The following is a 23514-nucleotide window of genomic DNA, read 5'->3' on the forward strand; positions in this document are numbered from 1 at the left end:
GCAACCTGTCTGCCAGGAGGGTGTCTTAGTTATCTAATGCTGCTATAACAAAAATACCACAAGTGAATGGCTTTAACAAACAGAAATTTATTCTCTTACCATCTACCATCTAGGAGTCTATAAGTTTGAATGCAGAGCACCAGCTCTAGAGCAAATCTTTCTCTCTGTGTAGGCTCTGGGGGAAGGTCCTTGCCATCAATCTTTCCCTGGGTTTAGGAGTTTCCCAGCATAGGGACCTTGGGTCCAATGATGCGCTCCATTCCCGGCTCTTATTTCTTGATGGTAGGAGGTCCCACTCCCCTCTGCTCACTCCTCTCTTTTATATATCACAAGAGATTGACTCAAGGTACAACCTAATCCTGTAGACTGAGTCCTGCCTCACTAACATAACTGCCTGCAATCATTAAGATAGTGGCAATTAGGATTTACACCACATAGGGTAATCACATCAGATCGCAAAATGGTGGGCAAACACACAATACTGGGAATCATGGCCTAGCAAGTTGACACACATTTTGGGGGGATAAAATTCAATCCATAACAATGGGTGACCCTGCTGGTAGTTGAAATACTGCTGGCATGGCTTCCAGCATTGTAGCAACACATAGTACACCATAGTACAATAAACCACCATAGTACAACAAACAGACAGACAAGTGGTGGCCCAGTACAGTACTGTTTCCACTATTGTACTACTGTGAAACTCCATGTCTCAGGACCAAAAGCAGGGCATTTAAGAGCACAGAAAGTCCCTCAGAGGTTGTATGGCTCAAACACCTCATTTTACAGATGAGAACAATGAAGTCTAGAGACATTAAATCATTAAAAGCTGAGTTTTTTTTTGTTCCCAGTTCAGAGCATTTTCTATCACAACACTTTGCCTTCCATATAAGAGACAGATGATTATGCTCAAAGTCAACAAATTCCTGTATTTTTTTTTTTTTTTTAATTTCAAATCATCTTCTCTAACAGGGGCTAGTTTTGTTATCATTGGCTTCCTATGAGTGTGTAACGGTGAACAAAACAAAACAAATAAAAACTGCACTCGTCTGATTAATTGAAAACAGAATTCATTGGGTCCCAATGAATGTTTTTCCTGAAATTTTTGATATTTACTGGTTATACTTCTGGAGCAGCAAGAACAAGAATTACAAAGTTCCTTTATGGACAGGCCTTTCAACTTACTCACTTTCTGTTGCAGTGGTTGTTTTCCCAGAAGACCACAGGAGTGGCTCCATTTTAGTATATCATATTAAAGTGAAATCCAAGTCTAGTGAGTGTTATGCCATATTATACCCATTGCTCTGGCTGATTCAAATATCATAAGTCACATTTTCGAACTACGTTCTCCCATCATATGCCTCAAACTCAGATGGCCACAACCACACAGGCCAAAAGGAATTATCCCTACAGTTAAATTTTCTCATTTTCAAGCGTGGTTGTAATTCAACCTAACATGCATGTTACAATCCCAGTATGGCTGGAGACGGTCAAGGGCATATTAGTGTGATGAAGGGAGGCCAGTTTGAGGCTCTCTAAGAAGTGATGCCAGAGTTCCTTCTATTTCTGAGGTCCGGAGGCAAGAGGGCATGTTAGCCCAAGGCATCCCTGGGAACCATAATGGTGAACAAGTCCTTCCCTTTCCTAACAGCTTTTCTGCGATGATGATCCCAATTTCGTTTCCAACAGAGCCCTGACATTTCTAATGTGTTTTGCTTATTATTTGAGGAAGGTATGAAATCTGAGGCTTTTTGTTTGTTTGAGAGAGTGCGGAAAAAATGATATATTTATAGGACTCAGCTGAAGGAAATGCAAATTCCTAAGGCCACATAATCTCCTTTTCCTGCTGCTGCTCTTTCTTCACCCTTAATTTAAAAAAAAAAAAAAGGAGGGGGGATTTAAGAATGACTATGATTTTTACAGTAGCATGAAATTTACTGTTTCTTTTTTTTTAAGCAGGGAAGGGGACAATCAAGTCTCTGGATACCAAATATCCTCTGAAATAACAGTGAAGGAAAAATAATTTAGCAAATTCTATTTATTTTCACAGGCAAAGTCACGATTCTCTTCCCAAAGGAATCAAGGCCTAGAATCCCGATATCAAAATTAACAATACCAAATTCTTTATTTTCCAGGGTAAATAGGTTTGTGAAATGGCCAGTGGAATTTTCCACTTCAGTTAGCCACAGTGTGGAGTTTACATTGTTACACAACTGCAGTGAAGTTTAGTAATGAGCATCACAATGGAAAATTAATAAAAGCTCAGTGTAGCCCGGTCCGTTCAAGTGATTGTCAATTAAGGCTACAATCAATACCGAGGTAATAGCTCATGAACAAGGATAAATTGGATACTTACTTCATTAACGTTGCAAATCGATATCGACCATTCGGAAGTAAGTGCAGAGAGATGAGCTTATGTATAGGAGGTAATCATAGTTGGAGAATTTTTTGGCTAAAAGGAGACTTAGGGAACAGAGCCTACCAACAGACAAATGTCAGGAAATGCCCAATCTGGTTAATAAAATGTTCTGGTCACTTCAAGGAAAAGTCTTCTTTGTTCCAACTGTTGATACAGAAATCCTTGGAAAATACCTTAGTCTCCTTTTCTATACTTGGGCACTGATCAGTTTGCATTTATTTCTATCTGCCGTTTGCCTTAAGTCCCCTGTAGATATTTGCGTTTTCTCTCTGCTATAAGAAATGGCTATATGAATGTATTTCTTCCATAGTCCTGTGTAGCACCAGACAACCCTCCCTGAGCCAAGCCTGTGTATTCAACAGGTGGACCTTCAGGAGGCACTTGGTTAGAGAAATAATCTCATTAGAATCAGCATTGGCAAGTGCCGTGTCTTTCCCCTCTCCTCACCAAGAGCACCTAAACCAAATACGCTTTTGTTGTTAGTTGCTGTCAAGTTGGCGCAAATTCATGATGACCCCATGTATAACAGAGCAAAATGGCGCCTGGTCCTGGGCCATCTCATGATTATTGGTGTGTTTGAGTCCATTGTTAGGGTTATTGTATCAGTCTACTCTAATTGAGGGTTTCCTTCACCTTTGCTGGCCTTCTGCTTTACCAAACATGTTGTTGGTATTGGTCCCTACTTATGTTGCATCCAAAGTAAGTTGAAGTCCTGGGTTTTCATTGGCTAATTTTGGGAACTAAATTTTCAGGCCTTTCTTCCTAGTCTGTTTTAGTCTGGAAACTCCACTGAAACCTGTCCATCACGGGTGACCCTGCTGGTGTTTGAAATACCAGTGGTATAGCTTCCAGCATTATAGTAACAGGCAAGTCACCACAGTACGACAAACTGACACAGGTGGTGAAAACAAATATGTATATAATATGAAATCAGAATGTCTTCCCAAACCTGGAAATAATTTTTAAATTATATACCTAATGGAAGGAAAAAGACCACACAGATCAAAAAAAAAAAAAAAAAGTACCCCAAATAATTCATGATTGTCAACTTTCTAATCTAAGCTGAAAAAATTTATCAGTAAGGTTATATCATACTAGTAAATTTCAACCTCCTTATTGTCATGCAAAGAATTTATTTCCTTGGTCTTATTGTCTGAGAATTTCTGGATTCCATTCTTGCTTCATATTCCCACCAGAATGTGTAGGCTGTGGTCTGCACACGTGCTTGCATCCCTGTCTCTGTTCTCCCTGTGGTCACTCACGGCTCCATCCTGTTTGATAGTTCTCTCCAGTACCTCAGTTCAGATGTAAGCACTCACAAAATCCTTGGGGTATTGGGAATGGTGTATGGAAAAGAGGGGCATGGTGACAGGTCTGGGGTCACAGAGTCAGTAACCAGCCTGGATCAGAAAACTAAGAGGGGTTTCTAAGGCCAACCTTATGGATTTGAAGCTCATCAATCCCCCACGATCCTAGTTAGTTCCAAGGTGCTTCATGAAGAACAAACCTTTAGAGCAATTCCAGTTGGGACTCACGGAAAAGCTGATACCTGACAAAGTGGAAATAGCAGCCTCGGACCATGTAAGCAACTGCCATCTTATCCGTCAAACCAAGAGTATCTCTTTAGTAGGAAAGTGGGGGAGAGGAAGGCAAAAGTTGGGGGAAATAACTAACTACTGGGTTCCTGCTGCTAGTGCCAGGCGCTGGGCTAGCTACTTTGTTCACAGTGTTGTTGTTAGGTGCCATCAAGTCGATTCTGACTCATAGTAACTCCATGTGACAGACTAGAGCTGCCCCACAGTTCTAGACTATAATCTTTACAAAAGCAGATCACCAGGTCTTTCTCTTGCATAGCATTTGGGGTTTCAACAGCCAACCTTTCAGTTAGGAGCTGAGTGCTTAACTGTTGTGCCACCAGGGCTCCTTTCTATTGACATTTTCTCATTTAAAGAGCTTTCAACTAGGAGTTAAGAAATTGGAGACCCAGAAACAACCTTGTGTGGCCTTGGAGAAGTCACATAACCTTGCCTGAGACTCCATTTTCCCATCTACTGGCAGTGTCAGGATCCAACAAGACAATGCACTTGGCAAGAGAGAAAAGTCTCTCTTGTCTAAAATGTTCCCCATCCTTTAAACATAGCCCCGGTGATGTCTGCACACACAAATCTAGGTAGAAAATCCAGCAAATTTAAACAATGGTGATTATTGTTAAAAAAAAATAACAATACAAAAGAAACGGGATTTTTTTTATATTGAATTCACCATGATTTTCTTTTCCAAACCAAGTGTTCTCCTCCTCCACAAGGAAGCCATTTAGAGTTCATAATTACACAATAGCTCTGGAGTCATCTGCCCTTGCTAATTCCAGAGGAGCTGTAAATTGGAGCACGCACATGCAGCCAAAGGAAACCATTTCCTTGCCTCTCACCTCGTATGTTAGCCATCAGTCAGAAGCACATTTTTATGGCCCCAATAGAAGAGCCAGGAAATGGGGACCCTGACAGAGCCGCAGCCAGGCCCTGGATGACCTCGCCACTCACTGCACACATTTTGTAAGCTTGTCTGCCAGGAGATGCTTTTTTCACAGAATTAAAATATGTGGTGTTTACTATAGCACTTCGTGAAGATTCCCTGCTCCACAGACCCCTCCTCTACGGAAGCCTCCCTCTCCCTTATTTTGTCCCAGGAGGGCAGAGTGGTCTAAAGGCACTCCACGTACAATGAAGAAAAGATATCTCTTACATTCTGTGTCTCTCCTTTGTAAAGGTGTGCAAAAAAAAAAAAAAAAAAAAAAAAAAACCCATTGCGGTCGAGTCAATTCCAACTCATAGCAACCCTATAGGACAGAGTAGAACTGCCACATAAGGTTTCCAAGGTGCACTTGGTGGATTCAAACTGCTGACCTTTTGGTTAGCAGCTGTAGCTCTTAACCACTATGCCAGCAGGGTTTCCAAAGGTGTGCAAGGTGTGTTTTTATACCTGCGTCCACCAAGCTCCACCACTGAGTCCAATCGGATCCTCGTCTAGTACTCTAGGTTGTTGTCACCAGCAAGCTACCTCTTTCTCCATGGCCCAGTTGCCTTGATGGAATTATGCTCAGATGTGCCTTTTTAATACTCTTCGGGGGCAGAAGGGAAGAAAAGAGTTGAAGAAATAGCCATTTGAGTCTCACAACTGTATGTTTTTTTTAGGGATGCTGTTATTTACTATATCACAGAAAATTTCTTTATGAAGACCCATAAAAACATTCCTTGACTCAGTACTAGAGAAACCAAAAAACAAAACAAAACCCTTTGCTGTTGAATCGATTCTGACTCATGGTGACCCTGTATGTGTCTGAGTAGAACTGCTCCTTAGGGTTTCCTTGGCTGTAATCTTTATGAAGCAGATAACCAGGCATTTCTTCCTTGGTGCCACTGGGTGGGTTCGAACTGCCAACTTTTAGGTTAGTAACCCATTGCCATCGAGTTGATTTTGACTCAAAGCAACCCTATAGGACAGAGTAGAACTGTCCCACAGGGTTTGTAAGGAGCGGCTGGTGGATTCCAACTGCTGACCTTTTGGTTAGCAGCCAAGTTCTTAACCACTGTGCCACCAGGCCTCCATTTCTCATATAGACTACTGAAGTAATCTGGTGATTGCACAAAGCCAAGTTTACTATTTAGCTTGGTAAGGGAGACCACTACTTTGATGGAATCATAGAAGCATGTTGGAAGGGGGAAGCCAAGGGCAAGATATTGATGAGATTTGTGGGGTGGGGAACCCTGGTAGCACACCGGTTAAAGTGCTTGACTGCTATCTGAAAGGTCAGCAGTTCGAACACACCAACTGCTCTGTTCCCGTAGAGATTTCAGCCTAGGAAACCCTATGGGGCAGTTCTATGCTGTCATATAGGGTCACTATGAATCAGAATTGACTCTACAGCACACAACAACAAGCTTAAGGTGAGTATTTCAATGTGGAAACCTGATTGGATTTGTGCAACATCTGTGATGCAATAGTTTAGGGCTGATGCACAGTGAAGTGACGGTTTTGCTGTGAACCTTAAGAAGACAAACCAGTTGAGTTGTTCTGAGAAGGGTGCTACTACCTTGATGAGGGCTAGTTAAAGACTCTGTTGTGCAGATAAGTGAATTTTCAGGAAGTTCCTGAAATAAACAATAACATGATTTGCAACTTTGTCTTTTGGGGCCAGAATTTTCTGGAATAATGTAGTCATGTCAGTAAACCAAGTATCAAATAGTTTAATCATATTAGTATGGACAGTAAGCTGTGTGTCTAAAATGGTTCAGTTCTCATTCATCACTGTAAGGAATTAATGTGTTTATTTCATTACTCTTTTCGTATGTGTCTCTCCACCACCACCACTACCACACCATGAATGTAATTTCCCATAAATGTAATTCCTCCATCCTGTTCATTTCTGTATCCCCAGTACCTACAATGAAGCCTACAAAACACATGCTGACTCTATGAAATTTAAAAAGAAATCAGGGCTTTGCCTATGTACAACACAAGGGGCAGTTGCTGAAGTCCAAGTCCCTCTTCTTCCATCCAGCAGGAATCTGAACAGTGGAAAGGTGGGTATTGTCTTTGGGCTAGGTGCCCACAGAGTCAAAAGGAGTTCATTCACTTATTTATTCATTCAACCCTCAAATATTTCTTGAACTCTTCCTACGGATCTAGCATGGTGATAGGTTTTTGCCACATCAAGCACGTGATAACTAATGGCTGTTTGCAAAAATGGAGGGTATCCAAGAAGATCCATTCTTTCCCCTTCTGTACATTCCTAACTTGGGAATAAGTGTGAGAATAAGGTGAGCATTTTTCAGCCTTTAAAGGAACTGCTAATGAAGGATATTTAAAGACATAAAATATATACCATTAAACAGATATGTAAAAATGGTAACAGCAACTTGAAAGATTCGATAGGAAACTTAGGTGGCAGTGAGTTTATGTTAACAGGAGAGGAACAACTCAGAAAACGAGGGCGAGAATGGTTACACAACTCAAAAATGCAATCAGTGTCACTGAATAGCACACGGAGAAACAGTTGAATTGGTGAATGTTCTGCTGTGTATATTAAAACAATAAAACATAAAATAAACACAATAAAAATAAAATAAATTTATAAAAAACACATATATAATGATACGTAACATAAAGCTTTATATACTGACGCTTTAAAGTTTATATTAAAACATTATACATTAGTATACATAAACGTTAGAAACAGCTTAATACAAAGCTGTATATTTGATATAATCCAAATTTATAATTTTGGATTATTCTGATTAATCCAATTGTATAATACATGACTGATAATAAATTTTGTATATAGTGACTGACAAGGAATAGACCAAAATGTTAAATTAGTTAACTCTGGGCAGTAAAATTATGACTGGTTTTTATTTTAAATTTTCATACTTCCTCTGCTTCTCTGTATTTTCAGCAGCAAGTGTGTTTTTTTTAGAATGGTATTTTAAAATGTCAGTTTCCTGTTTAAGGGTGGGGAGGGTGATAGAGCTGCCAGATTAAATACACAATGCCCAATTAAATTTGAATTTCAGATAAACTTTTTTTTTAAGTATAATTGTGTCCCAAATATCACATTGTTGTTGTTGTTAGTTGCCTTTGAGTCAATTCCGACTCATGGCAACTCCAAATGTTACAGAGTAGAACTGTTTCATAGGTTTTTCTTGGCTTTAATTTTTTTTTCTAATTTATTTTATTTTTTGTTTTTATTGAGAATATACACAGCAGAATGTAACACCAATTTAACCATTTCTACATGTACAGTTTGGTGACATCGATTACATTCCTCGAGTTGTAGAACTATTTCTACCCTCCTTTCCTGAGTTGTTTCTTCCCCATTAACATAAATTCACTGCCCCCTAAGGTTCCTGTCTAATCTTTCGAGTTACTGTTGTCAGTTTGATCCCATATACTGTAGATAAATCTTAAAAGAGCACAATGCTCAAGGCAGACATTCTTTACTAAAAAAAGCTAAACTATTTTTTGGATTTAGAAAGACTTTAGGGGATATTTTTGGCTTAAGGTTTAAAGATTATCTCAGGGCAATTTCAGGGTGGGCTGCAATCTTAACGGAAGCTAATTGCCAAGTCTTTTCTTCCATGTTACCACTCGGTGGATTCAAATTGCCCACCTTTAGGTTAGCAGTCAAGCAAATATCACATAAACCCATTGCCACCGAGTCGATCTGGATTCATAGTGACCCTATGGGACAGGGTAGAACTGCCCTATAGGGTTTCCAACGCTGAGATCTTTATGGAAGCATATTACCACATCCTTCTCCCATGGAAGAGGCTGGTGGGTTCAAACCACTCACATTTTGATTAGCAGCTGAGTGCTTAACCACTGCACCACCAGAGCTCCCTAAATATCACATATAGGACATAAAAAAAGAAAAAAATTTTTTTTTTTTTTTTTTTACATGCACCAAAATGTATTCATTGTATACCTAGGCATCTTGCATTTTGATTTGCTAAATCTGGCAACCTCAGAGGGTAGGGCAGCTCATTAGAACCATCCGGGGAACTTTTTCACAGGGGTTGTCTGTGCTTCCCCCAACGAGATTCTGATGTGTCTACCCACCTACATTCAGTCTCCTTCCACGGTTATGTCAGAAGCGGGGGGTGAGAAGTGGTGCCGCAGGGGCACTGTGCATCGTGGCGTGCTGTAGTTCCATGCTTCAAGGCTGCCTCAGTCCAGCCTCTCCTTCCCCTAGTGGAACTTACTGCATTGAACACTCTGAGGACAACACTTGGGAAGCCACCAGGCCCTCCTGAGTGTGTTCTCACTGGTCTGTTTTTATAGTTCTAATCCCCGAGGAGGCATGGTGGGCCCACCAGCACTGGGGAGTCTACACAGCAGATACGGGCAAGCTAGTTGGCATGGAAGCTCTCCAGGCTGCCTGAGGCCTCCTGGCATAAAGGTCCACTTCTAGATTTCTGATCTCCGATCAGTCTGGGTTTGGGATGAAGGGAGGGCTGCCTGCCCTGAGTATAGGCATCTGGCAAATCTACCCGCTAAAGGTCAGGAAGCCTACTGAACAGTTCCCAGCCTCTGTGAAGCTCTCTCTTCCAGCTTCACCGCCATGGCCATGGCAGAATGCGTTTCTACCAGAGAACATATGCATGCCTTCTCTCAGGAAGGATGTACCTGGGACCCAGGGCCGGTGGCCATGCACTGGCTTGGCATCTCTGGAGAGCTGTGAGGAATCCACACTATTGCCCTTTTAGGAGATCATTGCATAAGACCTGAAACAACCCCGTATGGCACTACCTCACAAAATAACATTGAAGGTACAAACAGCTAAACATTAACCAGGTTTCGTAAACACTAACTTTAAAAAAAGGTGGTAATTACGAGGCATAAGGCAAACATCAATAGAGAGAAACAGCAGGCTTTGAACACGGCCCCCGAGCCCTCTGGGCCTCAGTTTCATCATCTGCAAAATGGGTAGATTGAACAAGATGATATGAAAAACACCTTTTAATTTTAATGTTCCAGAATATTAACTTTGGGAGTTAATTGGGGTCAGTTTTCTGGACCAGGGAATCAGAACGATGAATCAAGTAATCCCAACGTCAATTAATGAAGCAGTACAAAGGGAAGAGGAGGAAACGACAAATATTTTTCAGGTGTTTACTTGGTGCCAGCCATTTGTATATGTTTGATCTCATTTCTGCGCTTTATAATTTCTCTCAGATGTCAGTATCATTATCTTCATTTTATATCCAAGGAAATAGAGGTTAAGAGACTTTCTCAAGGCCACACAGCTAGCAAGTAGTACGGTAGAATTTGAACCAAGCTGCTCTTCTGCTGAATCTGACGCCTCATCCATCATCCCAGGTAGCCTTCCCTGGACACTCTGTGAAGCTGAAATAACCAGCATTTATGAGCTCTCACAAGCACCAGGTGAGTTACAGAGGCTTGGGCAGGTGGAAGTCCATCTAGAAAGAGAGCAACTCCCCCTTCCGTTGTGGTTTATCTGTACACTCTAAATAAGGAATGGCTTACAACCGACTTTCACTTACACAGGGACTGATGCCAGGGGGTAACTTTAAAAGCATTTATTCTCAAGCTTCTCCTCATACCTGTTGTGTGGTACTTAAAATACTTTGAACAAGTTCCAGAGCTTTCCATATGTACTGAAAGAATATATTTTAATTACCCTGGCCTTCCCCTCCCCATCCCTTATTGAGAGAAGAAAAGTAGAAACTGTGCATTTCAATCATTGACTGGTTGAATTATTTCCCATGAATAGGTTTTGACTGGGCAAGGGGGGAGAGAGAGAATGAAAGTACTGAGAGAAAGATAGGGGCTGGAGAAGGGGAGTCAGAAAGGCTTAACTGACATCACGAGTAAATATTCAAGCACGCTTACTTGAAAAGAGAGACGAATCAAATGAATTATTCGGCTACTGTGGGCCTTGTCCTTTTCAGGCCTGTGAGGGCTAGTCACAAGAAAAATATTAAGCAAAGTGGTTGGACATAACCAATAGCAAAGAATTTGAGCAGAAATATAATTTTTTGGTTATTTATTTATGTGAGAAGCTGCCATTTAAAACAGATCAGCCACTTCCTTGGAGGAAGCAAATCACTTTGGAGTAGATTGAGAGATCCTTCTAGTTATGGAGATAGAGACCAGAAGACTTTCACTGCCTTGGGCCCTTTGGATAGTGTCTTAAGTTGCGCAGACTCTGAGATGAGGATAATGAAGAAGTGGTTGATTAAGGAAGTACTCCCAGGGAAGTTGGGTAAGGGTACAGAGGAATTAGAACAAGGAAGGGAAGGAAACCTAGCAAGGATATGAGGAAGCTTCAGCCTGATCTTGCAAAGGAACTTTAGAATATAAATTATACTTCACTGTTGTTGTTGTCCAGTCTGAGGCAAGGGAACCTGGGTTCCACAATGGTAAAGGGCTATTTTGGTGGAGGGGAGGAGAGGGGGAACCAGCAACCAACCGGTTGCATTAGAGTCTGTTCCAACTCACGACTATCCCATGTGTGTCAGAGTAGAGCTGTGCTCCATAAGATTTTCAATGGCTGATTTTTTGGAAGTAGATTGCCAGTCTTTTTCCTGAGGTGCCTTTGGGTGGGCTTGAATCTCTAACTTTTTGGTTAGCAGCTGATCATACTCAAGGCACGTGGAAATTCCTGGACACTTCTAGTTCTATGTAAATGCAATCAAAGTGGCTCCAGCCTCAGGTAGTCTCCTGGATATCTGAAGATGCATTAACGATACTGCGTGTCCCTATACCTCTTGGTATACAGAATGAGTCTTTAAAGAGGAAGAGGGTAAATCAAATGAAGCTAGATCTAGAACCTCCCCCATCCTTTTTTTTATTGTGGTAAAATACACACACACACACACACACACGAAGTGCTGTTGTAACATTAATCGCTTTCATCACTCTGTGCAACTATCACCACTATAGATTTCCAAAAAAATTTTATCACCCTAAAGAGAAAACCAGTACTTATTAAGCAATAACTGCCTATTTCCTCCTTCTCCTATTCCCTGGTAATCACGGGTAATTTGTCTCTATGCATTTCCTGTTCTAGATATCTCCTATAAGTGGAATCATGCAATATTTTTCTTTTGAGGCTCATTTATTTCATTTAGCATAATGTTTGCAAGGTTTATCTATATCGTGACATGTATCAGAGCTTTTTTTTCTTTAAGGCAGAATAATATTCCTCTGCATGTATGTATCATATTTTGTTTATCCATTCATCTGTTTTTGGACATGTGATTTGTTTCCACCTTTTGGAGCCCTTTCTTTTTGAAGTTCTGATGAACTGAGGTGGTCTTGATTGAGGTCTGTTTATACGAAAAGAAGTTCAAGTGAGAGGGACTCCACCATGAAGTAAGGAGATTTGGGTTGCATATGCCCCTGTTAGCTAGCACCCTTACCCTAGCATGGTGGGCCTACTTTGCAACATTGGTAAATGTGTGAGTGAGTAGTTGTGACCTCAGGAGACCAATGGTAGAAAACAATAGGCAGTTGTGACACTGAGGTAATAGAATCATCCTCCTTCAAAAGTCTGCTACAGTCTAAAGTGTGAGTATCGTTATGGTAGCAGTGGACAAGGAAGCACTGGCTGGGAGGGCCATCTCTTCAACAGTAATAGCACAGTTTAACATAGTCATAGCAATGACATAAGCAACAATGGATAAAAAGGACAATCCGTTACTGGACTAATCAGATTCTGCAGTTCCTTCCAGTGAAATATTTGAGAATTCATGGGCTAGACGGAAAACTCTTGAGGATCTTGGACAATCCAGCTATGAAATTCTAAGATAGAGATATAGGACTTCCTGTTAATATGAACTTATAGTGACTTGAGATGTGAATTTAATGATCAAAAATAACCTGACAGACACTAAAGTGAAAATAAATTGATTTTAATGTTTTGATAAAATGGACAAAATTCTTGAAGAACACTATTTACCAAAATTGACATGAGACAGAAAATCTAAATAGTCCTTTATATGTTAAAGAAATTTAATACATAATTTTAAAACCTCCCCATAAAGAAAACTCCATGGCTTCACTGGTAAATTCTTACATTAAAGAATTGGTAAATTCAAACACTTAAAGAAGAAATAATATAAATCTTACATAAATTCTAGAGAATAAAAAGAGAAAAAGAGAAAAAACACTTCTCAACTAATTTTATGAGGACAACATATCTGGATACAAAAGCCTGACAAGGACATTAAAAAGAAGAAAAATTAAAGGCCAATACACTTAGTGAACATAGACACATAAATCTTATAAAATATTTGCAAATAGAATTCAATAATACATTAAAAATGGAACTCGTTCCTGATATGCAATGTTAAACATTAAAAAATGATCAATATAATTAATTGTATTAATAGAATGAAGGAGGAAAACCATGTGATCATTTCAGTAGATGCAGCAAAACATTTGTTAGAATTTAGCACTCATTCATTAAAAAAAAAAAAAAAACTTTCAGCAAAAAAGGAATAAAGAAAACTCCCGTAATCTGATTAAAAAAAATCTGATAAAGGGTACAGTTAATGTTATAATCAAGGCTGAAATATTGAATGCTCTTCCCCTGAGATTGGGAATGAGACTGGGATTTCCACTATTACCACTTCTATTCAACATTTTATTGGAGATTCGAGCCAAATCAATGACGCAAAGAAAAGATATAAAGATGAAAAAGAAGGAATACTCCTTTGTTCTCAGAAGATATAATTGTGTTCGTAGACAATCCAAAGGAATCTAAAAGAAGACTATTATAATTAGGAAGTGAATGTAGTAAGGTCACTGGATACAAGGCCAAACCTCAAGAATCAAGTTAATTATAATATATTTTCAACAAACAAGAAAATGAAATTTTTTAGAAGTATCATTTACAATAGTATACCAAATACCAAATGTGTAGGAAAAAATCTAGTGAATTTGTAAAAGACCACTACATTAAACTAAAAACCATTGTTTGAGAAAATTTTTAAAAGACCTAAAGAAATGGAGATATATATCATGTTCATGAATTGGAAGATTCAATGTTGTTAAGATGCTACTTTTCCCCAAATTTATTAGATTCAGTGCAGTCCCAACCAAATCCCAGCAGGTTTTTACTTGTGAAAATGGATAAACACATCCTAAACTAATTTTTAAAATGAAGCTGGGAAAAGACCTAGAATAGTTAAGAAAATCTCAAAGGCAAAGTTGTAGAATTTGCACAACCAGATTTCAAGATTCAGTATAAATTATAGTATTTAAGACAGTGTGATATTGGTACAAGGACAGACAAATAGGCTGAAGGAACAGAATACAGAAGCCATAAATAGATGCACATATATACAGTCACTTGATTTATGACAAAGGAACTCCTTTAATTAAATGGGGGAAACTATGTCTGTTTCAATAAATGGTGCTGGATTATTTATCCATATGTAAAAAAAAAAATTGATCATTACTTCACATCATATACAAAAATTCATGCAAAATGGATACAGACCTGTGATAGTTACCATTTTATGTTAGGCTATGATTCTCAGTGGTTTGCCAGATACTGTGTAATCATCCTCCATTTTTTAATCTGATGTGAGCAGCCAATCAGTTGAAAGGGGATGTTTTGGGGGGATAGAGCCTGCCTCCGGTATGTAAATGGTATTCTGACAAAGCTCTCTCTCTCTCTACCCTGCACTCTTCTCGTCATCTGACCTCCGGTTCTTGGCACAAAGCGTGCAGAAGTCTCCGGCCTGCCATCTGACCTACAGATCTTGGATTTGCCAACCCCCACAACCCTGTGAGCCAGTAGAGGCCTCCAGTGTGCCTCTCAAATTGTAGGTTTTGGATACATTAGCCCCTGTAACCACATGATCCAGTAGAGGTCTTCAACCTGTTGCCTAATCCAGAGACTTGGGACTTGCCAGCCTCCACAGTTGCATCAGCTATTCCCTCACAATTGTGTGAGCCATTTCCTTGAAGTAAATTTCTCTCTATACATATTTATATACACTTCTTTGGTTTTGCTCCTCTAAAGAACCCAGACTGACACCTAAAGCTGGAAATTTCTAGAAGGAAAATATGGGCGTCTACGTTAATGATCTTGGGGTAGGCAAAGATTTTTTTAAACAGGACACAAAAAACACTAACCATAAAAAAGTTAATAAATTGGAATTGATTAAGATTAAAAACTTCTCATCATCAAAAGACTTCATTAAGATAACAAATAGGCAAGGGTTTGAATCCAGAATATGCAAAGAACTCCTACAAATGATTACAAAAAAAGATGAAAAATCCCCACAATTAAAAAATAGCAAAACACTTAAACAGGCAATTCAAGACGAGGCTATCTAATAAGTGTATGAAAAATTACTCAATATCATTATTCATCAGGGAAATGGAAACTAAAACCACAATGAAATACTAGAACATACCCATCAGAATGACTAAAATTTTAAAACTGGAAATACCAAGTGTTTTTGAGAATGTGAAACAACTGAAACTTTTATGCATTGCTGGTGGGAATGCAAACTAAACACTTTGTAAAACAGTTTGGTAGTAAGCACTAAAGCTAAATTTATTCCTACCCTATAGAAATTTCACTTCTAGATATATCCCCAAGAGAAATGAGTGTATATGTTCATAAACAGTCATATATAAGAATGTTTATAACACCTCTATTCATCATAGTCCAAACCTAGAAACCACCAAATGTCCAACAGTGTGGTCTATTCACACAATGGAATGTTAACCATCAATAAAAGAATAAAATACAGACACATACAGCAACATTGATAAATCTCAAGAATTGTGTTAAGGAAAGAAAGAAAAAGGCTCTGTTTATGTGAACTTAAAGAACAGGAAAATTAATTAATTGTGATAAAGTCTGGGGTGGGGAGATGACTGGGAAGGAAGTTGAGGGGAGCTTTCTGGTGAGAAAAATGTTCTATATTTATATTTGGGTGATGGCTCAAGTGTGTGGACATATGTAAAAATTCATCAAACGGCACACTTAAGATTTGTGCACAATACTGTAAATTATACCTCAATTACCCTGGTGGATTCAGCAGTTGGAATCTACCAGGAGCTCTTTGGAAACCCTATGGGGCAGTTCTACTCTGTCCTATGGGGTCGCTATAAGTCAGGGTCAACTCGACGGCAGCGGGTTTGGTTTGGTTTTTTTGGCTTAAAAAAGTAGAAAACAATTTAGACCTCATACATAGTAGGCATTCAATAAGTATTTGTGAATGAATAAATGAACAAACTTCAAAGGACATCAAGGATTTTTAAGACATTGGATTAGAAACACTCGAAAGCCTCTTCTAACGTGAACAAACTCATATTACTGATGAGGATATTGAAGTTAGAATGACTCAGGCTTTTTTGCCCGTGAGCTAGAGACAGGGCCAGGATACAGCAGGAGTTTCCTGATTCCTTCTGCAGGACTTTCTACCACGTACTGCCCTACCTGAGAGAGCCCAAGGCCATAAATTTTCTAGAAGTAGACCTTCTAATTGGGTAGATTTAAAAAGGGCTGTGTGGCCCCAAATCATTGCTCCATTGCTAGGAACTCCATCATTACAGTTTTATTCTTTTACATCAGAGGCTCCTGAAAGACTGCAAATCAGGTCAAGGCAAGGAGGGAATCCAGGTAAGAATCCTGCTGAAGGGTTAGGAGGCAGTCTCACTAAGGGCACAGGTTTCAGAGGCAGACATTGCCAAGTTCTGTCACTTGCTTGCTGTGTGACTTTGGGGTAGATACTTAACTTCTCTGAAGCTCTATTTCTTCATTTGTAAAATGGGGATCATAATAATACCTACCTCAAAGAATTAAGAGGATCAATAGGATCATATATTCAATGTACTTAGCAGGGGAAGAGAAGAGAGGCCTCAAATTCTCCTTTTCAGGCCTACTTCTCTGTTCCAAGCCAGACAGGCTCATGGGTCAGGGAGTGGAGCTTGTGAGTGTACTGGGAGCCCTTCCAACCCAAAGTCTAGGGACCTGAGCCAAGAATACTAGGGGCAGAGCCAAAGGCAGAGGTAGGCAAATGAAAAAAGTAGAGCGCTTCTTTCTAGAACCGTCAGAGTTGGAAGAGACCCAAAGAAAGAGAAAGGTGATGTGGCCTTCAAAACCAGACTGGAAGAAAAAGATAATTTAGTAGCACTGAAAATGGAAGCTCCATTAAAACCCTCTGTTCTTCGTTCTTCTAACCCAAGAAAAATGTTAGCGAAGAGGGCCCACACCAACACACAGCAGGTTCTTTGGGTTTTAACTTTTCTTCCTCAAGTCCTACATTACATAGGCTTATATAAACTGCAGGAGAAAAATCAGATTAATGCGGATTTTGATTGATATCTTTACTTGTTCACCTTTTTACCCACTAGTGTACCCAAGACTTATTTAAAGAGTTGGCCATTGGGTAAACTTGGCTTCGAATTCTTGCGAGGCCACACACCACCTTTGCTTACTGAATGCTATGATCAGCACTCACTCCTCCTTCTCCAGTAGGCCACAGCTCCTGACACCAAACCCTGCCTGGGCTTCGAATGTGATTCCAGCTGCCTACAAGCACTAAGAAAGGTCCTCCGTACCTAATGATGGCAAGTAGGTTTTGTCTTATGCTAACACCCATTTGCTGACATTATAGCTACAGAAATGTGTTGAGAAGGATCTTGAGCCTGTGTCTGGTCTCAGTGGGAAGATTTTGTGATATCTGCTTTGAGAATGACAGTGAGAGTTACAAGAGGACGGAATTGGCCATTTCTGGACTATTGCAAGAAAAATGCTTATTTGAATCAATAAATGAAAAAAAAAGCACCATTGAAAATTTAAAAAGATTCAGTGAAAATAAAAGTTGTTTATCTGCAATTAAATTTTATTTTTAAAACAAGGAGCCGGGGGCCAAGATGGCAGACTAGGTAGACGCTACCTCAGATCCCTCTTGCAACAAAGACTCGGAAAAACAAGTGAATTGATCACATACATAACAATCTACGAACCCTGAACAACAAACACAGATTTAGAGACAGAGAACGAACAAATACGGGGAAGCAGCGACTGTTTTCGGAGCCTGGAGCCAGCATCCCAGTCAGGTAACCTTGGCGCCGGGCTTAGGTCTGGGCCCAGGGAAGCTGAACTCAAAAATCTTGTGACGGTGCAAACAAGGGGCGCAGCCCTACCCCCCTGAACTCATCCCGGGAGAGGGCCCAGCCAGTCCGCACAGAAGGCATGGCGACGCGGCTGGTGGGAGAAGTCCCTGGGAGGCAGTGACTGGTTTGGAGCCAGGAGTAAAGCATCCCAGCCGGGGAACCTTGGCGCCGGGCATTTGACTGAGCGCTGTCACGGCGCAAGCACGGGGCGCAGCCCTACTCCCCTGAACTGACCCCGGAAGGGGGCCCAGCTGGTCCGCAGGGGCAGCGCAGTGAAGCCGCTGGCGGGATGAGGAGGCCCTGGGAGGCAGCAACTGATTTTGGAGCCGGGAGTGCAGCATCCCAGCAGGACTTTGGACTGGCGGCGGAGGATCTGACCACGGCTTCAGCGGGCCAGACCCTCGGGGGCAATCTCCACACAGCCAGCACACATAGGCAACACACCCCTCGGGAATCTCAGATAAAATAGTCATTCCAAGCAAGATAAGCAACTGTGGCTGTATTCCGAGGTGCTACTCTCCTATTTCTCTGAACCCTCCCCCACCCTTCCCAGGTGGCTTCATTAACATTGGAATTTCCTGAGCCAGGGGGAGAACCGCTCTGGCTCCGTGGTGGCTTTGCTTTCCCCTCCTTTTTTTTTTTTTGATCTTTTCCTAACCCATTCTTCCGGCCTGAGAGAAGGAAACACAAAAAACTCAGGGACCAAAAATCCATCCCTAATTGGACTAAAAACACAGAACCAGCTACAGCCAACCATATATGATCCAAATCTCGGACTTTCATCCTTACAGGGAACAAGGTGGTGGTTATAATCCAAAGGCAGTTCTGATAGAGATCTGACTGCATTTTTTTTTTTACTGGATTTTCTGGAAAAACAAGTTTGCCCAGGTCTGATATCTCTGCTTATTCAACAGAGCCCTAACTGACCCACAACAGGGAACTGAGGGCTGAAGCTCCCCCCAGACCACCTAGCCTCTTGCCTTAGGGGTCTAAGGTGGGTGACATCTACCAATCAGTAGAGGTACTTTCATTGGGAGCCTAAGGTACAGCTGCAGTGCCCTCCCACCAAGGTGCTATAGGAATAGAGACACACCTACCTCACTGACACTTGGAGGAAGCCTGTCAGCATCCTGCCCCCCCTGGAGGGTGAACCCTAGCTGCTAATAGAATCTGGTGCACACAACTATTGCCACTACTTCTCGAGGTGGATACACACACTTGATGACTCAAAATCAGATTCTACTCAAGAATAGTGAACAGACTCAGGCATATATATCTGGCAACAGCCCAAACAAGCTGGTAATAGGTCATAAGTAAGTCAAGGGCTACAACAAACAAGACAGCACAATCTAGTAGCCCATCCACGTATATTGAAAGAAAACAAAACAAGATAAGACTCAGTGAGCAATTATAGAATAAACCACTACTATATCTTTTTTTTTTTTTTTTCTTAGTGATGGCTCGGAGACAGCAGTCGATATCAAGCCACATAAAGAAGCAGACCATGACAGCTTCTACAACCCCCCAAACAAAAGAATCAAAATCTTTCCCAAATGAAGATACAATCCTGGAATTATCAGATACAGAATATAAAAAACTAATTTACAGAATGCTTCAAGACATCAGAAACGAAATAAGGCAAACTGCAGAAAAAGCCAAGGAACACACTGATAAAACAGTTGAAGAACTCAAAAAGATTATTCAAGAACATAGTGGAAAAATTAATAAGTTGCAAGAATCCATAGAGAGACAGCATGTAGAAATCCAAAAGATTAACAATAAAATTACAGAATTAGACAACGCAATAGGAAGTCAGAGGAGCAGACTCGAGCAATTAGAATGCAGACTGGGACATCTGGAGGACCAGGGAATTAACACCAACATAGCTGAAAAAAAATCAGATAAAAGAATTTAAAAAAATGAAGAAACCCTAAGAATCATGTGGGACTCTATCAAGAAGGATAACTTGCGTGTGATTGGAGTCCCAGAGCAGGGAGGGAGGACAGAAAACACAGAGAAAATAGTTGAAGATCTCCTGACAGAAAACTTCCCTGACATCATGAAAGACGATAGGATATCTATCCAAGATGCTCATCGAACCCCATTTAAGATTGATCCAAAAAGAAAAACACCAAGACATATTATCAAACTACCAGGGAGAAAAGAAAGGTCTCCTTCAAGGGAGAATCAATAAGAATAAGTTCAGACTACTCAGCAGAAACCATGCAGGCAAGAAGGCAATGGGATGACATATACAGAGCAGTGAAGGAGAAAAACTGCCAGCCAAGGATCATATATCCAGCAAAACTCTCTCTGAAATATGAAGGCGAAATTAAGATATTTACAGATAAACACAAGCTTAGAGAATTCGCAAAAACCAAACCAAAGCTACAAGAAATACTAAAGGATATTGTTTGGTCAGAAAACCAATAATATCAGATACCACCACAACACAAGGTCACAAAACAGAACATCCTGATATCAACTCAAATAGAGAAATCACAAAAACAAATTAAGATTAATTAAAAAAAAAATGCTCAAAACAGGGAATCATTGAAATCAATATGTAAAAGATCACAATAATCAAAAAGAGGGACTAAATACAGGTGGCATAGAACTGCCATATGGAGAGGGATACAAGGCGATATAGAACAATACAAGTTAGGTTTTTACTTAGAAAAATAGGGGTAAATATTAAGTAACCACAAAGAGGTATAACAACTCCATAACTCAAGATAAAAGCCAAGAAAAATGTTAACGACTCAACAAACATAAAGTCAAACACTACGAAAATGAGGATCTCACAATTTACTCAGCACAAAACATCTCAGCACAAAACATCTCAGCACAAAAAAGTAAGTAGAAAAATGAAATTGTCAACAACACACATAAAAAGGCATCAAAATGACAATACTAAACACTTATTTATCTATAATTACGCTGAATGTAAATGGACTAAATGCACCAATAAAGAGACAGAGAGTCTCGGACTGGATAAAGAAACACGATCCGTCTATATGCTGCCTACAAGAGACACACCTTAGACTTAGAGACACAAACAAACTAAAAGTCAAAGGATGGAAAAAAATATATCAAGCAAACAATAAGCAAAGAAGAAGAGGAGTAGCAATATTAATTTCTGACAAAATAGACTTTAGACTTAAATCCACCACAAAGGATAAAGAAGGACACTACATAATGATAAAAGGGACAATTGATCAGGAAGACATAACCATATTAAATATTTATGCACCCAATGACAGGGCTGCAAGATACATAAATCAAATTTTAACAGAACTGAAAAGTGAGATAGACACCTCCACAATTATAGTAGGAGACTTCAACACACCACTATCGCAGAAGGACAGGACATCCAGTAAGAAGCTCAATAGAGACATGGAAGACCTAATTACAACAATCAACCAACTTGACCTCATTGACTTATACAGAACTCTCCACCCAACTGCTGCAAAGTATACTTTTTTTTCTAGGGCACATGGAACATTCTCTAGAATAGACCACTATTAGGTCATAAAACAAACTTTTGCAGAATCCAAAACATCGAAATATTACAAAGCATCTTCTCAGACCACAAGGCAATAAAACTAGAAATCAATAACAGAAAAACTAGGGAAAAGAAATCAAATACTTGGAAAATGAACAATACCCTCCTGAAAAAAGACTGGGTTATAGAAGACATCAAGGAGGGAATAAGGAAATTCATAGAATGCAACGAGAATGAAAATACTTTCTATCAAAACCTCTGAGACACAGCAAAAGCAGTGCTCAGAGGCCAATTTATATCGATAAATGCACACATACAAAAAGAAGAAAGAGCCAAAAGCAGAGAACTGTCCCTACAACTTGAACAAATAGAAAGTGAGCAACAGAAGAGTCCATCAGGCACCAGAAGAAAACAAATAATAAAAATTAGAGCTGAACTAAATGAATTAGAGAACAGAAAAACAATTGAAAGAATTAACAAAGCCAAAAGCTGGTTCTCTGAAAAAATTAACAAAATTGATAAACCATTGGCCAGACTGACTAAAGAAATACAGGAAAGGAAACAAATAACCTGAATAAGAAACGAGAAGGGCCACATCACAACAGACCCAACTGAAATTAAAAGAATCCTATCAGATTATTATGAAAAATTGTACTCTAACAAATTTGCAAACCTAGAACAAATGGATGAATTCCTGGAAAAACACTACCTACCTAAACTAACACATTCAGAAGTAGAACAACTAAATAGACTCATAACAAAAAAAGAAATTGAAAAGGTAATCAAAAAACTCCCAACAAAAAAAAGCCCTGGCCCGGACGGCTTCACTGCAGAGTTCTACCAAACTTTCAGAGAAGAGTTAACACCACTACTACTGAAGGTATTTCAAAGCATAGAAAATGACGGAATACTACCCAACTCATTCTATGAAGCCACCATCTCCCTGATACCAAAACCAGGTGAAGACATTACAAAAAAAGAAAATTACAGACCTATATCCCTCATGAACATAGGTGCAAAAATCCTCAACAAAATTCTAGCCAATAGAATTCAACAACATATCAAAAAAATAATTCACCACGATCAAGTGGGATTTATACCAGGCCTGCAAAAAAAAAAAAAAAAAAAATTTTTTTTTTTTTATTATGCAAGGCTGGTTTAATATTAGAAAAACCATTAATGTAATCCACCACATAAATAAAAGAAAAGACAAAAACCACATGATCTTATCAATTGATGCAGAAAAGGCATTTGACAAAGTCCAACACCCATTTATGATAAAAAACTCTCACCAAAATAGGAATTGAAGGAAAATTCCTCAACATAATAAAGGGCATCTATGCAAAGCCAACAGCCAACATCACTCTAAATGGAGAGAACCTGAAAGCATTTCCCTTGAGAACGGGAACCAGACAAGGATGCCCTTTATCACCGCTCTTATTCAACATTGTGCTAGAAGTCCTAGCCAGTGCAATTAGGCTAGACAAGGAAATAAAGGGCATCCGGATTGGCAAAGAGGAAGTAAAATTATCTCTATTTGCAGATGACATGATCTTATACACAGAAAACCCCAACGAATCCACCAGAAAACTACTGAAACTAATAGAAGAGTTTGGCAGAGTCTCAGGTTATAAGATAAACATACAAAAATCACTTGGATTCCTCTACATCAACAAAAAGAACACCAAAGAGGAAATAACCAAATCAATACCATTCACAGTAGCCCCCAAGAAGATAAAATACTTAGGAATAAATCTTACCAAGGATGTAAAAGACCTATACAAAGAAAACTACAAAGCTCTACTACAAGAAATTAAAAAGGACATACTTAAGTGGAAAAACACACCTTGCTCATGGATAGGAAGACTTAATATAGTAAAAATGTCTATTCTACCAAAAGCCATCTATACATACAATGCACTTC

At 39.6% G+C, this 23514-nt stretch overlaps 1 protein-coding gene across 1 annotated transcript in view; it reads left to right on the top strand.

Annotated features, from left to right (window-relative positions):
* The window catches only part of RTKN2 (rhotekin 2), a 143569-nt gene extending 136584 nt beyond the window's left edge, over nt 1–6985 (top strand). Inside the window, exon 15 of the mRNA XM_049855658.1 lies at nt 6855–6985. Coding sequence (XP_049711615.1) covers nt 6855–6895 — 41 coding nt within the window. The 3' untranslated portion in view covers nt 6896–6985. The remainder of the gene's footprint in view (nt 1–6854) is intronic.
* Nucleotides 6986–23514: the final 16529 nt, after the last annotated feature.

This window comes from Elephas maximus, chromosome 16 (genome assembly GCF_024166365.1).
Source record: "Elephas maximus indicus isolate mEleMax1 chromosome 16, mEleMax1 primary haplotype, whole genome shotgun sequence".
Classification (NCBI taxonomy): Eukaryota; Metazoa; Chordata; class Mammalia; order Proboscidea; family Elephantidae; genus Elephas; species Elephas maximus.